Raw genomic sequence first — 14,827 nt, 5'->3', positions numbered from 1 at the left:
TTTTCACGTACCTTTAATTTTACACCCCTTGTACATGGGGATGAGGCTATCCATGCCTTCTGGTGGCTTAGAAAAGGGCTTAAGGGTTGGATCAAAGAGATTCAGCATAGATGTAGCAAGTTCAAAGCCAATCTCTTTTGAATTGAAGTTGCTGTGTGTACATTCATCTGCATAATATTTCCTGGAGTACTTTGTTAAAGAACCTGCAGCCCTGATACTGACATCATTAGTATGGAATTCAGTATCAATCACAAGTCTTCCATCAAAAACAAGGCAAGCATCATTAATTGCCTTGAAGGTTTCATAATCCACAGTCCTGTAGGCAAAGCTGAAAAAGGCCTAAGAAGAAATGTAAGCAAATGCAGGTTATTATACATTAGTTACTGGCTAATTTCATAAATAAAAAGATACGTTTCATTCTGAATGTTATTTATTTTATAAAAATAGGAACATGAAATACAGTTTGATTTTGTATACACAGATAAATCCTTCTTATCCAATATTCATAGCAACTAAAATTAAAGCTATAAATATTGGATCAGAAGGGGAGAATTACTAAACCAGACTCACCTACTTCTGGTTAAGTAAATTAATTTGATAAAAAAACCTCTAAGATCACGTATGTCAGATAGCCTGAGCAGATGTGCACATTTTCTGCGTTAGTATATGAAACAGACTTGAATTCTTCATAAAGTTGTTTTGCTTCTTTCAAATGGTGAAGCTAAATTGAAAAACTAATTAATAGAAAAAGCACAATGTAGTTTGTATTTTAGCAGCATAACCATATATTACAAATATTTTTCAAACTGTTGTGCCTAACTGTATACCAGCAAACTATGCAACCATGGCTACCAGCACAGGCACATTCAATGAAATTGCAAGATAGGAAATTCAAATTGTTCAGAAGAAATTTCATCCTCATTCAAAGTACAGTCAGTGCTGTGGAGGCCAAGAAGTCTGTGAGAGGTATAAAAAGACTGAACACGTACATGAAAAGGAAAGCACTCAAATTTAATATACCTCATAGTGACCTAAACTTTGGAGAGCACATCCAACTTCGTCAGGGCTGAAACACATCTCTAAGTATCCCAGGCCTGTATAATGCGTGCTTTAGGAAGCAGATTACTCTGCACGCCCTTACTGCTTAGAGTTACCCTGCTCTCAGAGACAGGGCACAGAGCACAGGTCTTGGATGTCGGACAGACCCACTGATCATCTGGGTCAGTGCAGAGACCATGGCTAAGTGAAATCCTTGGTACATCTGGCAGTCCATTTCTGAATCTGGTAATAAACGGAGCTGATACATATTCAGTACATTTTGGTTTATGGGAGTGAAAAGAGACACGACTTCCACTCTGTAAACACCGCCCCCTCTGTCCTACTGCTCAGCTTACAGAACTGGCCCTGAGGTAGGGATTTATTCCAGGAGCAGCATCTACAGAGGCCGTGAGCTCGCCTTCCCCACAGGAGATTTCAAGGGCATTGAAAGAAAATAGCCCTAAATCCCTGAATTCCTCCTCTAGGTCTGAAAGAAAAAGCTAGTGATAATTCCCTTCTTTTGTCCTCCTGTGGCATCTGCCTAGTCCCTCTCCTGGGATGCCAGAAAGCAGATGAGACCCCCACTCCCCAGAACGGGAGCTGAGGCAGCACAACCACGACGAGCACCACAAAGCAGGTGGAGCTGGAAGCAGCCACCATTTCGACCCACGCACTAGGTGCCGGCGTGGAACAGATGTGCACACAGCACGTCATGCAAAAGGCACTGGATGCCCCAAGAGCTGCTCTGAAACCCAGTGCAGTGCGAGGGGGAGGACTGCAGGGTCTGCCAGCCCTCCCCTTTTGTCTGCCTGCTCTGCACGGCTCTGCATGTTGATTAATAGAGTGGCTCAGACTGCTCTCAGAATCACATACATCTAACACATCTCTTGATGCCTGATTTATTTGCTTTTCAACAATGTCTAAAAGTGATTTAGAGAGGCAAAAGCCCACCTGAAATCTGGAGCCAAAAACGTGCTCACCAAGGAAAGAAGTGCCTATTCAGGCCAAGATGAGAGAGGTACGTGTGAAGTTAAAAGTCCTGCGTCTCCGGGGGTCCCCAAGTCCTGGAGCACAAGAAATGAAGCATGGGCGAGTGAGCCTGGGTCACTGCAGCTCGGGACTGGGGGCACAAGCCCAAACCCCTGCCTTCCCCACACCTTCACCTCCGGCAGAAAGCATCATAAGCAACAGAAGCGGGAGAAGCTACAGCTGCAAACAGGGTCTTCACAGATGCCTCTTACAAAGGATAAAATGATGGCTGGCAGCTCCCAACAAGAGCGTAGAACAAGAGTGTAGACTGGGCATTGAGGGTTAAAAGTAGTAATGACAAAGCTGAGATATGCTTTCAATGAGATCACATGGTGTGCAAAGGGAACAGACAAAGACTTACCATCTTGTTGCTGCAATATATATATTGTGAAGCTCCAGATCCTTTAAAAGGAGCTTTCTCCTTCATCAGTGCCCTCAGCTTTTAAAATGATTACATGACAACAAATACTCCTGTCCACAACCAAGAAATATTACTGTGCAAGCCAAGGAAAGGGTGGTGAAAGAAGTTATCGGATGAGCGTGCATTACATTACTGCCCTCATCTTCAGCAGCCCGAGACATAACCACATCAGGGTAAACAGCCATCAGGAACACATCCGTCGCTTACAGTCAGCCTCAGGGAGGACACAGTTGTGACCAGGGTAAAGGAATTACCCAATTACACCACCACGGAGCTGTCCTAGGGACTGAAGGCAAGTGTCAAATGCTTACTGCCAGCTGGACAAGCCGGTCAGGAGAAAAGGCACAGGAGAGGGAAGCCAAGAGAGCTGGAAATTTTAGCACCACTGGTGAGGCAGGCACACAGCAGCAGAGGAGCTACAGCCTCTGTGCTTTTTGTATATAAACAGGTAATGAACAATGTGCAGCTAAAGAAAGGCTAACCATCTAGCAGATCCAAAATCAGGTAAGCTCTGGCTGGTGTCCTGCCTACTGACAAGCAGGACAGTGCCACTGGAGGGGAGAGGAGGGAGGGAGGGAGGGAGAGAGGGGACCGCTGCAGCCTCCAGGCTGGGAGCCATCTGTCAGCCTGGGAGGGGAAGGAGGGAGGCTGCTGCATTTGAGAAAGAGGAGATTTTCTCCTGTTGTTTTCATCCTACAGGACTCTACAAATTAAGCCCCTAAGAACTGCCAATCAACAGTTGACATTGGCTCAAATCCCAAAAGGCCCAGCGCGGCTGCAGTGCCAATTCCTGCACAGCCTGCTCCCTGGCAGACACAGCTGCTCGCTGGAGCTCCTGTCCTCCTTGGAGCCCGTCCTCACAGGCGGCTGCAAGCCCCGCAAGACAGCTGAACTGGGTTTGGAGAACAGAAAGCCCCCAACATCACAAGTAACTGCATGTCCCTCAGCTTAGAGGCCGGGTAAGACCGCAAGAGGCAAGAGCCATGACTGGAGAAAGGACAGGCAAGGGGCACAAAGGGCAAGAGAAACAAACCACGAGGAAATGGGGGTCTTGAAGGAATGGCACAGGCCACACAGGAAAGGTGATGGGAAAGAGGCGACGGGCTCGTGGGGAGGTGGTGAGTGGATATTAAGTTACAAAAACCAGATTCACATCTCTGTGGAAGAAGAATAAAAATAGATGGATTTTAGGGAAAGAGGGGAGAAACTGAAGATCTGCATGAGGAGAGAGCAAGAGGAACATCGCTACTGATATGGTGATCAAAGGTGACTGTCAGTGGATAAAAGTGTTGTGCAAGGTCTTCACCTCCTTCAGGAAAGGCTGAGATATCCATACATGGAAAAGGACTGGAAAAAAAACAATGATTTGTAGGGACCACCGGTGGCTGGTGACCTCTCTGGGGGTGCTATGTGGTCCCTCCTTTCCAGAACTACAGCAGACTTGAGGCACAAAGGAGCCTGCAGGCAGTGGGGATGTGCTGTGAGGCCTTAAGGCTTCCTAAGGATGCACGTTTTAAAATGACTCTACTAGAAGCTCACTCACACAGATTAGCCCAATGATGAGAAACAGGGCTGCTTTGCCCATTTGGAAAGGTTAAAAACCATCTCAGATCTCATGGATGTGTGAGTGTGTGTGTGTAATTTACCTAGATAAGGTAGATGAACAAAAATGCAGTCATTAATGGTGAGGGAGAAATTTCTAGAATTATGCTGAAAACGTATTAGGAGTATTTGTCATTCAGCAGTGAACAACTACTTGTGAGTCAGCTGACTAAAATACATTTAAATCCAGATCAGTCAGGGAATTAACAATGGTATTATTTGGATTTTTACAAAACAATCCTTCAGACTAACAAGTGAATGCTAATTCTTCTAGAGACAATGAGAAAATAGATAAATCAGCAAGGGACTATCATGATTTGACGGTCTTTGTCTTAAAGAACAGACTGAAGGAAATACAATGAAAGCATATACTTACCGAACACTGCAATTTGAATGGTTTTGTATTAGTAGTGAAAGCAGCACAAGTGATAAGGTCTGGGTCGTCGCCTTTGCTCCACTGTGCCAGGATACTGTCATAATAAACAGACACGCCAGCCTCTGACAGTGCCTCCTGAACAGCACTTTCGATTTCACTGTTGTTAAGGCAAGTAACATTTGAGCTGAGTGGAGGCTGCACGAGATGTATGCGAGAACCATTAATTCCAAGAGATAAGAGGGTTTCTACCGTGGTGTAAATGTCAATTGTATTCCCATAGACAATGACGTTCCCTAAGGGGGAAAAAAAAGGGGGGGGAAATTTCTAAGATGTACAATGAAAACCTTATTAGTGTAACTCAGATGATAATAACACGAAATTGCTCTCTTTGACCCTCTTATTTCTCTGATGCTATGAAGCAAACAATGTTACCTAGCAACAGTAGCTAAGATAATTTAGTGAAGAATCTGTACAAAACATCCCACAAAGTAAGCAAGTACTTAACACAGAAGTATGACATTCATTTTGACCCCATAATTTGAAATTATTTTGATTGAAAATCCTTTGGGAACAAAAAAAACCCACCCATTTTTATTTTGTTCTACTCTCTCTCCTCAATTTTGCTCAGTTTTGCTTAGTCAAAGCACTTACTGAAGGGACATGGGGAACAGGAGCAAATTAAATGCATCATGCAGAAAAACATATACAAACTAGAAAGACCAACACAGAGAAAACCAGGCGTTGTGCAGTACAGGAGGTCACCAGCTCTGTGGCTTCCTCCTGCCAAGCCTCCATCTCCAGACAGCAGAGAGGCCCCTGCGGACGCAGCCCTGTGCTGCTCTGCGCAGGTGGCTGATGAGAGGCCCCAGACCCAAAGGCCTGATGCTGTGCTGCGAAGCAGCCCAGCCAGAACTGCACACTGCTGGGAAACCAGCACGTTCGAGGCAGACGCTTGTGACAGGTATGAAAGCAGCCCTTGGATATCACTGCTCCTTTCACAGTGCATTGCCACTATTTCAACCAGCTCCATCTTTCCCCCCAGGCAAAGGGAGCTCTGATTCAGACCTACACTTCCCACCTTTCAAGGGAATGCCTTTCGCTCCAAAGCCGCAGGCTGTTTGGTAGGATCCTGCAGCATTCGCCCACTGAAGCGGTACCACTTCAAACTGCGTAGTTAAAGACGAGAGCAAACAGGTGAGGACGGGAGGTAGCAGGTTCTGTAACTCACAGCCCTCCTGGCAAGGTGGGAGGCAGACCTGGATACGTAGGGGCATTTGTGTGCTTTATCTAAGGTCGGTGTAATATAAAGCACTAAGTACTCATTTGAGCAAGGCCCGAAAACTGCTCCTCTCCTCCCTGCCCTCTGTCAGAATAGAAAGCATCGCCAGGCTCTCCAATCTGCTCCGCCTTCAGGTAACCCTTGCAAAATGACACAGCTCTTGTAGGACAGACTGAGAACTCCCTTCTCAGTGACAACAGGGAATGAGAAGTGCTTACTGTGGTGGTTTTACTCGGGTGGGTGGCCAAGCTCCACCACAACCGCTCTCTCAGTCCCCATCCTCAAAGAGGAACAGGGAGAAAATAGGATGAAAAGGGCTCAAGGGTTGAGATAAGGACGAGGAGATTGCGCAGTAATTATTGTGACGGACAAAACAGACTCAGCATAGGGAGATAGAAAGATTTATTGCCTATTACTAACACGCTAGAGAAGCGAGAAACAAAGGAAAGAAACCAAAAGCACCTTCCTCCCCCATCCACCCTCTTCCACCTCCACCCCCAAGGGGCACAGAGGAACGGGGGAATGGGGGTTATGGACAGTCTATAGCACTTCTTCTCCGCCACTCCTTCTCAGTCACTCTTGTCCCCTGTGCTGTGGGGTCCCTCCCACGGGATGCAGTCCTTGCTGGACTGATCCGGCGTGGGCTGCCCACAGGCAGCAGCTCTTCAAGAACTGCTCCAGATATGCGTCCGTACCACGGGGTCCATCCCTCAGGAGCAAACTGCTCCAACCTGGGTCCCCCAGGGGCAGCAGCTCCTGCCAGGTCACCTGCTCCTGCGTGGTCTCCTCTCCATGGGCTACAGGTTTGGCCCGGAATCTGCTCCGGCAGGGGTCTTCCACAGGCCACAGTCTCCGTCGGTGCAGGTCCACCTGCTCCACCGTGGTCTCCTCCACCGGCTGCAGCGTGGAACCCTGCTCCACCATGGTACTCTATGGGCTGCAGGGGGACAGCCTGCTTCACCATGAGCCTCACCACAGGCTGCAAGGGACTTCTGCTCCAGTGCTTGGAGCACCTCTCCCCCTCCTTCTTCACTGACCTTGGAGCCTGCAAGGCTGTTCCTCACTCCTCTCACTCTCCCAGCTGCTGTGTGGCGCAGCGTTTTTTTTTCCCCTGACTTAAATATGCTCTCACAGAGGTGCAAAAGAACATCACTTATTGGCTCAGCTCTGGTCAGCAGTGGGGCCCGTACCAAACATGGGGCAGCTTCTAGATCCTTCTCACAGAAGCCACCCCTATGGCCCCCTGCTACCAAAACCTTGCCACGTAAACCCACTACACTTACCTAAGGTGCAGCCTAGCAAAGTGTCATTCTGACTCTAAGGCATGAAAGTCTGGGCAGCAGAGAGATCTTCACTATTTGGTGGAACCAGCCTGCTCAGGGGGAGTTCAGTGATTGCATTACATGTTGGCATTTCTGTATATACAAGATCAGATTCCAGCCTCGCATTTCTCAAGGAAAATTAAAATTCTGTTTTATATGGTAATATTTAATACAACTACATTGGATTAAGGAAAGCAATGCTCCTTTACTGACCTCTTGTAAATCAACAATTTACAGTTTCTGCTTATTACAATATTAGTGGCTTTTTAGATTACAGTGCTAGTAGTCAAGGAACTACCGATATTCATTATGGACTGAAATTATGTTCACTGGACAGATAGCAATTCCTCAGGATGCTTTTATTATTTAACTACATGAAAATGTATCTATCTGTGAGTAAACATAATAATCTTCCATGGAAAAAAGCAGCCATAAATAAAGACCACTAGAGTAGTTTTATTATTTATTACTCAAATGTCAGTGTTCTGCTGCAGAGCAGGCTCATTCATTTTCCACAAGTGGAAGCACAAGATTTCAGTGACCCCAGCATGACCTGACTCTTTTTAGTTTGCAAAAGCTAAAGAAGAAAACCTGTATTAGCTAAAGCATCAGTGTCTCTGGTTGGTGATTCAGGCACTGGAATTTTAATACGATAGTATTCCTACAAACATGCTTTTAATAAGGCAGTAAACTATGTTTAGGTAAAGAGAAAAAATAATTGCTCAATTTTGGGCCATTAAAACAGTTTTGTTCCTTACTTTACTCCCATCCTACTTTTTATTTTCATGGAAAGTGCAGTGCTAATAGGAGATGAATTTCAATTAGTTACAATTACAGTTGTAATAGGTTACATGCGTTAGGTGGCTGGGTTTCATCAGAGAAGCTAAAGCACCAGGGCTAGGGGCTGGTGCTCACCCTGCTCCGGGCCCCAGGCAGCAGTCGGCCCTTCCCGAGCTGCCAGCCCAGGAGTGGGCAGCTGCGGAGCAGCGAAGGATGTGGCTCTCTGCTTGTCCCACGGGTCCTCCAGCATCGCCTGCTGCTCAGCACATGTGTGATTCCTCCTGCCAGCCTGCTACCAGGCTGATCCTGCTCTGCTTAACTTCGGTAAAAAAGCACCCGCTGGTTTCAACCAGAATGAAGTGGTACCCAGCATTTGCACAGGAAAAAAAGGCAGTTTAAAACCTCTACTTTAACTCTTAATTAAAAGCCACTCTCAAAATCAGTGCTACCAAACGAAGTTTTCATCCAATTAGGCTAATAAGACTCACATGGTGAAGTTCAGTGCTTAACACTTCCCTTCAAAAAAAGCTCCAGAACTACCAGTGGTCTTGGAGGTATATTCATCCCCTCTCCTGTCCAGAGCTTTTCCTCCTCAGCCCTCCATGGAGCTGGGGCAGCTGAGCACAGACCATGCCCTGAGCCCCCTGTGCCAGCTGCCCCAGTTCTGGGGGTGTTGCTCCTGGCCCCGGCCCTAGCCCAGGGCTCAGTCCCATAGGACCCTGCCGAGTGCTTCCAGGCACCCTCTGGCAGGAAACGTGTCTCGACACAGCAGAAGCCGTAGATTTAGCTTACAGCTGAAGACATGATAGTGCCTAATTAATATATCCATCTTTACACCACAGCAAAAGCCAGCAGCAATACTGAAATTATTAATATTAACTTAGTATTAATAAAGGTGCATTGGTCCCAAAAGAGATGAGGTGTAGTAAGACTGCTCTTGTGCCTGAGGAGCAGTTCTGGGTGCCTTGCATCCTGGACACTGTCTCCTTCTCAGCTGCATTTCTGCTCAGGTGTGTTGGAGCACATTCCAGGACTGGGCATGCACAGATTTACATGAAAGATGAGCAGTAACAAATAGGGAGAAGCAACCACCTCATCTGTTTATGCAAACGCAGCTGTGCATGTCAGCTGGACACTAGGCAAAACCATACAGACTGCTTTATTTACATGCCTGAGGCCAGGAAGCTATTTGAGGAAAACGTGAACTGAGACATTACCATGTTTATTGTCTTCTGACCTGACCACAGCCAGACTTGGAGGATGATAAAGAAACCTCCAGTATCTTGAGAACTTCCTTAAAGGTCTGCCAAGCAAGACACAAACTTAGCAGACCATGGCAAATAACTATCAATTTTCATTATTCTACTCTCTACCAAGTAAGCCAGTTCAACTACATTTTTAGGAAATTCTTGTTGCATTCAATTGACAGGAACTTCCTACAAAGACAGCTTTCCTCCTCTGAACTCTGCCCTGACTCAGATCTGGCACAAAGAAGAGAGGATACGTGAGTTCATTCACTGTTTTATCTCTTTTTCTGCAGTTGAAAGAGTTTAACTCAGAAGCCTGGACGATACCAGGTGTTTTCTATAGCATGCACATTCAGTGAATATATGAACAACACACACATGAGCAGGCTCAAGAAGTACACATATGATGGACAAAAACCTGCACAAATGTGTGATGTAAAGGGATAAAAGAAAATACAGGGAGCCTGCAGTTCTATGTGTAAATCTGTAACTGATGCAACAGAACACAAAGATGACAGGTACTGAAAAAAAAAACACCTCTGAATTTAGACCTGTTTTCTTCATGTTATGCCTTGAATCTACGTATTTTTCTATACAACATAAAAACACACTCACTAATTAAATTATTATTTAATTGTCAAATTAATGACTCCAACTAGCTTTGCATTTGGGATTCATTTTGTTTTATATAATAATTATAGATAATTAATCTATCTCAAGCTTTTTTTTTTTTTTTCCCCTAGCTAAATATGCTGGGTATCAAAAATGACAACAAATTTTAAATTCATCTGGAAAACAAAGCACAGCAGATGAAAGACTTTGTTAGAATTAATCAGGCACCAATCACACCATGGAATTAAGGAAACGATAAGCTTAGAAAACATTTCTGCAAATGTGTGTGTGTTTACCAAAACCCCTACCTTCTGAGTTGACGATGTTTTCTTCCAGCCAGTGCATTGCCTTTAAGCAGTCCTGATCGTCATTGAGAGTAAAATGGTTGGAAGGGACTTTCCCTGTGTATCTCTGTGGCCATTCACTTAGGACATCTCTGTTAGTTGGGAGTTTACTGACATCTGCTCCAGTAGGAGACAGGACCTGGAACAAATGAATGAATGAATATATGGCATAAATCTTGGAGCACTGCTAAGAAAGATTTTTAAAATCAGCTCTATGTAATAAAAAAGAAACCATATGATAAAAATAATTCCTTCCTTCCTTTTTAATTTTATAGAGCTTAGAAGTAAGAATAGATGATGCTTTCTTCTTGAAGACTGATAAAGGCTGAGTTTTTTCTTGCTTCCTTATTTTTCTTTCTCCTCCAGTGTAGTTATTTCCCACAACTTATATTGCAAATTAGAGTTGCTTCCAAATATCTTTTTCTAGGAGCACTTAAAGTCATTCAGACCATACTTTAACTTCTGTTTCATCCCTGATGAATAGTGAACATAGATTGTCATTTGAAGTGTGTCTCAACTCTGAAGAGCAATTACAGAAAAAAATGTTTTTTTCTTGCTCCACAAATCTGTTGCACACATGTTGTCCTCCATGTAACGCAGAAGTTTCATGGAACACGCCCCATACCCATTTCATAGTCAATAATCCAATCACAATTAAACTAATGATACAGAACTGGAAGAAACTATCTAGTACACAGAGGTCTGATTCAGCAGCAAGACAGAGCTCTCAGTTCCACCCCCACACACACACTTTCTGAAACCTGCACCGCTGCTGTAAACCAGGGGAATGGCAAAATTGCTTTAGTTGTCACCAAGGCTAAAACAAAGCACCCCAGCTGGAAAACTGGTCCTTCTCACTCTTGAGCCTTCACTTCCCAGGATTGTGTCCCCCAGCATAAATGCTGTGAGATTCCACTGAACACCATAGGTCACCTTCCCTGAAGCATTTTATCTCACTTGAAACACAACTGTGTGCTACAATAACATACAGCACCTTGTAGGTGCCTAGGCATGGTCATCATGAGAACTGAGTAATTAATTTGATAAGGAATTGCCTCCATTGCCAAAACTAGGTCAAATGGTGTTACACCAGCTGGAGTTAAGTCTCCTGTGGCTGGGGCCACATGTCGTTTGGGCCTACTCTTCAGTGGGTTTAATGGTCACAGTGGCAAAATACTGGCAGCTTTGCTTAATATCTGGTACTGAGCAGTGACATTACTTGTAGAAAAATTTGTAAATCTCCCTCTCTTATCTGCTCCAAACTCTATAGCTGCACTGAAGCAGAACAACCTGCCATGCTGTAGGGCTGCTTTCTGGTTATACAATTGCTATGGAGTACTCTACTCCTTTGCTGATCACAGAAATGCTCTTCACTGTAAAAAAATGTTTACTTTTTTTTTTTCTTTTTTCTTCACTCTGCACACAATCTTACCTGGTATTTCTGTCCCATGCAGAGAACAAGGTAGTCATACGGTACTTTTCTCTGCTTGGAAATAACTACATATTTGGCAGTGCGATTTATGCCAATCATTTTACCAACCACAATGTTAACCCAGGAACAAAGTGACATCTGTGCATAATCTTCATCATTAAAACAGTGGCTGTGAAGAAAGAATATCTGTAAGTGACATTTCAGCAGCTGACAGCAGGCATTAATTAGACATCTGGTGAGTTAGCCAAAGTCTCCTAGTGGTTCAAGTCTGTTCTCTTGCTGTGAGTTTACTGCAGCCTATAGTAAAAGATTAGTCATTATGGAATACTCAGTTACAAATTGACAACTTTCTGCTAAAACCAAATAATCCCTCCCAGCACTGGGCCATACAACCACATAATTTAAAAACAAACTCTGAAATAAATGCTTTATGTTGCTTTTCATTTGCAGCTTGATGTGAGGAGGAGACTTTTGCACCTGCAAAGAAAATATTTTAATAATTCATTTTTTTATCCTATTCTAGATTCTCATGTTGTTTTTTTTTCACTTGTGCTTCATTTGGTATTCAGCTTCACCAATAGGAGCTATGGTGAGATGCAAATACAATTATGGCACCACTGGTATTTTAACACCTTTGTACCAAAGTGTTAGTCTGGAAAGTTTAAAAATAAGTAGAAAGGTAGTAAAATGCTTGTCAGAGGTGAAAGAGGTAGGCAGGGATATCCATTTTTTTTCTTGGTGATCTTTTTCCAAATGAACTTTTCCAAAATATAAGAATGAAAGATGCTGGAAACTCACTAAAATGACCCCTACCCACAAACTTTCAAAAGTCTGTAAAATGCAACTGAATTCCTCTGCAAGATGAACTGAATATTAACAGGCATAAAGGAGAAATTATCATACTGGTTATCCAAAAGAAAACAAAATTGGCAGGTTTATGAGGGAAATGTGCAGATGTGAAAAATGCTAATCTTCACTAAGAGAACTCAGGGACATGGTTTAGTGGATGATACTGGTGGTAGGGGTATGGTTGGACCAGATGATCTTGGAGGGCTTTTCCACCCTTAATGATTCTATGAACTCAGAGACTCAACACCGACAACTTATTTTACTCTAGTACCAGAACACACATTCTAAAACATCAGAGCTGACTGGTACACATTAATTGCTGTTAGTGATTTCCCAAAATTATCCTAGAGGATGATGGCAATAACAAATAGAAAACCAAAGGGAGAAACAAACAAAGTTGCTTTCATGTCCCGAAGAATTTTAGAACAGAATGTCCAGGCTTTCTGAGGTGCTCTGCATCCTCCGTACTCACAAATACCAGAGGGAAATAAATAAGGGAAGAAAACCACTGACAATTCTGAACTATAATCATGCAGAAATCTATAAATAAAATGGACATCAAGAAGAGATGAGGTTTTTCAAAAGCACCTTTATAATTGAGGTACACAGCTCCTGGGAGACTGATATTCCAAAATCACAGGGATGCTTTCAAAAATCATACCCTGCAGAGTTCCATTTCACTCTTAATCCGCTTTCAAATGTTAACAGCTAATTCTGGGGATGCAGCCATGAACGGCAACTTTCTGTCAGGGTGGATATTTTGTTATTACAAGTCTTTTTTTACAGTATATTCCAGAAAAAGTGTACATGCATTTGTGTGAGTATACAATCTCTTCATTTCCTAGACTTGTACTTAAAAACACCCCTTTCTACAGTAAAAAATTAATCCTGGTAACTAGTTATCAAAAATTTCTTGCTCTTCACAGGGCAAAATTCCAAATATGGTAAGTTAGTTTTAAACATGTCCACATCACACCATTTCCATGGCTTTGTAGAGATTTCTGTTTTAAGGAGACATTGAGTTGTTTTGTCATTTAAAGAGCTGTCTCTTTAGGGCTTTACTGCTTTCTAAGTAAAAAATTGGTAAGAACAATGTGCTGGTTCCAAATGTCACATGCCAAATCCAAATAAATTATACCAAGTTTATCCCCAGCTACTCAAAATGACTGTGCTTCTCAATGTCCAGAACAACAATGATCTTCTCTGGAGTGGGGATTCCTGGTCACTACTCCAATATAAAAAATAAAATGCCTAAAAGAAATATACCAAATTTAAGTGAGAATTATACACTGTGAATTTTAATGAGGCAAAATTTTATCCTAGTAGTTGGAAGCTACTCTACTTATTGGCAAACAAGAAAACTTGTGAAAATATTTGACCACATTTGACACAAGCATCTTTCAGTCTTCCCTTGAGATGTTCTGCACCAGAATCATAGCTCTGCCAGCCAGGTGACAGTGAGCATAAGGGACTGGAGCAAGACTTCCAAACACAGGCCAATGACTGACACACAAACAGTTCACAAGCAGCAGGATTGATGCAGCACAGTTCTTCCAAATCTGTCAACTTAATCTTAAATGTTCCCCTGCGTACTCAGCTCCCTCCCAGGTTGTCAGCATTATTTGGAACAAAACTCACGGAAGTTAAATTAAGCAATATTTAAACATCAAACATACATCTTTTGTCATCTATCCTTAACCTGGAGATCTAAGTAATCTAAGAAGTCTTGGACAGCAGAGCAGCGTTCTGGTATAATATGATGGACCACTGTCCTGAAGTTACTGCTTTAGTAATGCTTTGTGCTATTTCCCTAGTAACAGTTATATTTAACACATTTCACAGGTGAATGCATGTTATATAGAGAGACTGGATTATTTTGAGAGCACCTGCCTATGTTCCTATTTAAAATTTAGCACAAGTTCACAGAAAATTACAAAGTGTTATGCTTTCCTTTGAAGCTATGGAACTGTTTAGATATTAAATCAAACCTGTTAATTAAAAATCTTCTATGTTTGGAGGCTGGAAGGTCTTTTCCTGGAAGGCCGTGAATTGAAATCAAGGTCAGATTGTTAAACTTCAGGTGCGGACTGTGGAAAGAAAGACATGCCACAGTTAAATCAATGTGATTTTGCTGAGTCTCCATTTGGTACAGCTATAATGTGAGTGCATTTTAACATATAGTTATAAGCTGTATTGACAGATAACTGATTTCCCCAATCCATCCTTACGGCTCTTATTCGAGCTGTAGCACAATGTTGTCTCAATTCTGACAGAAATATTTAGATTCTCTCATGTCACTAGAAACTCTGATCCTAAGACTTTCTGGCAGGACTTAACTTCCATGACCACAATAGATATTGCAAGACCACCAAGTCTTTGCTCAAAGGCTGGAAAAAAATGAAAAACAAAATCCAGTACTCAGTCTGGTGAGTCTCACTGATTTCAAGCACTTTGCTTAACAGGAGTGGATCAAAGAATGAGCTTCAGGACCAGCAG

At 43.1% G+C, this 14,827-nt stretch overlaps 1 protein-coding gene across 9 annotated transcripts in view; it reads right to left on the bottom strand.

Moving 5' to 3' along the window:
- The window catches only part of CFAP61 (cilia and flagella associated protein 61), a 111,733-nt gene that overhangs the window by 25,579 nt on the left and 71,327 nt on the right, over positions 1-14,827 (bottom strand). For 8 of the 9 annotated variants that reach the window (XM_083832278.1, XM_083832277.1, XM_083832282.1 and 5 more), the window contains 5 exons: positions 14,320-14,418; positions 11,483-11,651; positions 10,015-10,189; positions 4,467-4,759; positions 12-339 (listed from right to left, as the gene is read on the bottom strand). In XM_083832278.1, the coding sequence (XP_083688404.1) occupies positions 12-339; positions 4,467-4,759; positions 10,015-10,189; positions 11,483-11,651; positions 14,320-14,418 (1,064 nt within the window). The remainder of the gene's footprint in view (positions 1-11; positions 340-4,466; positions 4,760-10,014; positions 10,190-11,482; positions 11,652-14,319; positions 14,419-14,827) is intronic. The other variant, XM_083832280.1, reaches the window with a different exon arrangement.

The sequence above is a fragment of the Anser anser genome, assembly GCF_964211835.1.
Source record: "Anser anser genome assembly, chromosome: 3".
Classification (NCBI taxonomy): domain Eukaryota; kingdom Metazoa; phylum Chordata; class Aves; order Anseriformes; family Anatidae; genus Anser; species Anser anser.
Note: the sequence above shows the minus strand (reverse complement) of the source record. Positions and strands in the feature narration are given on the sequence as shown.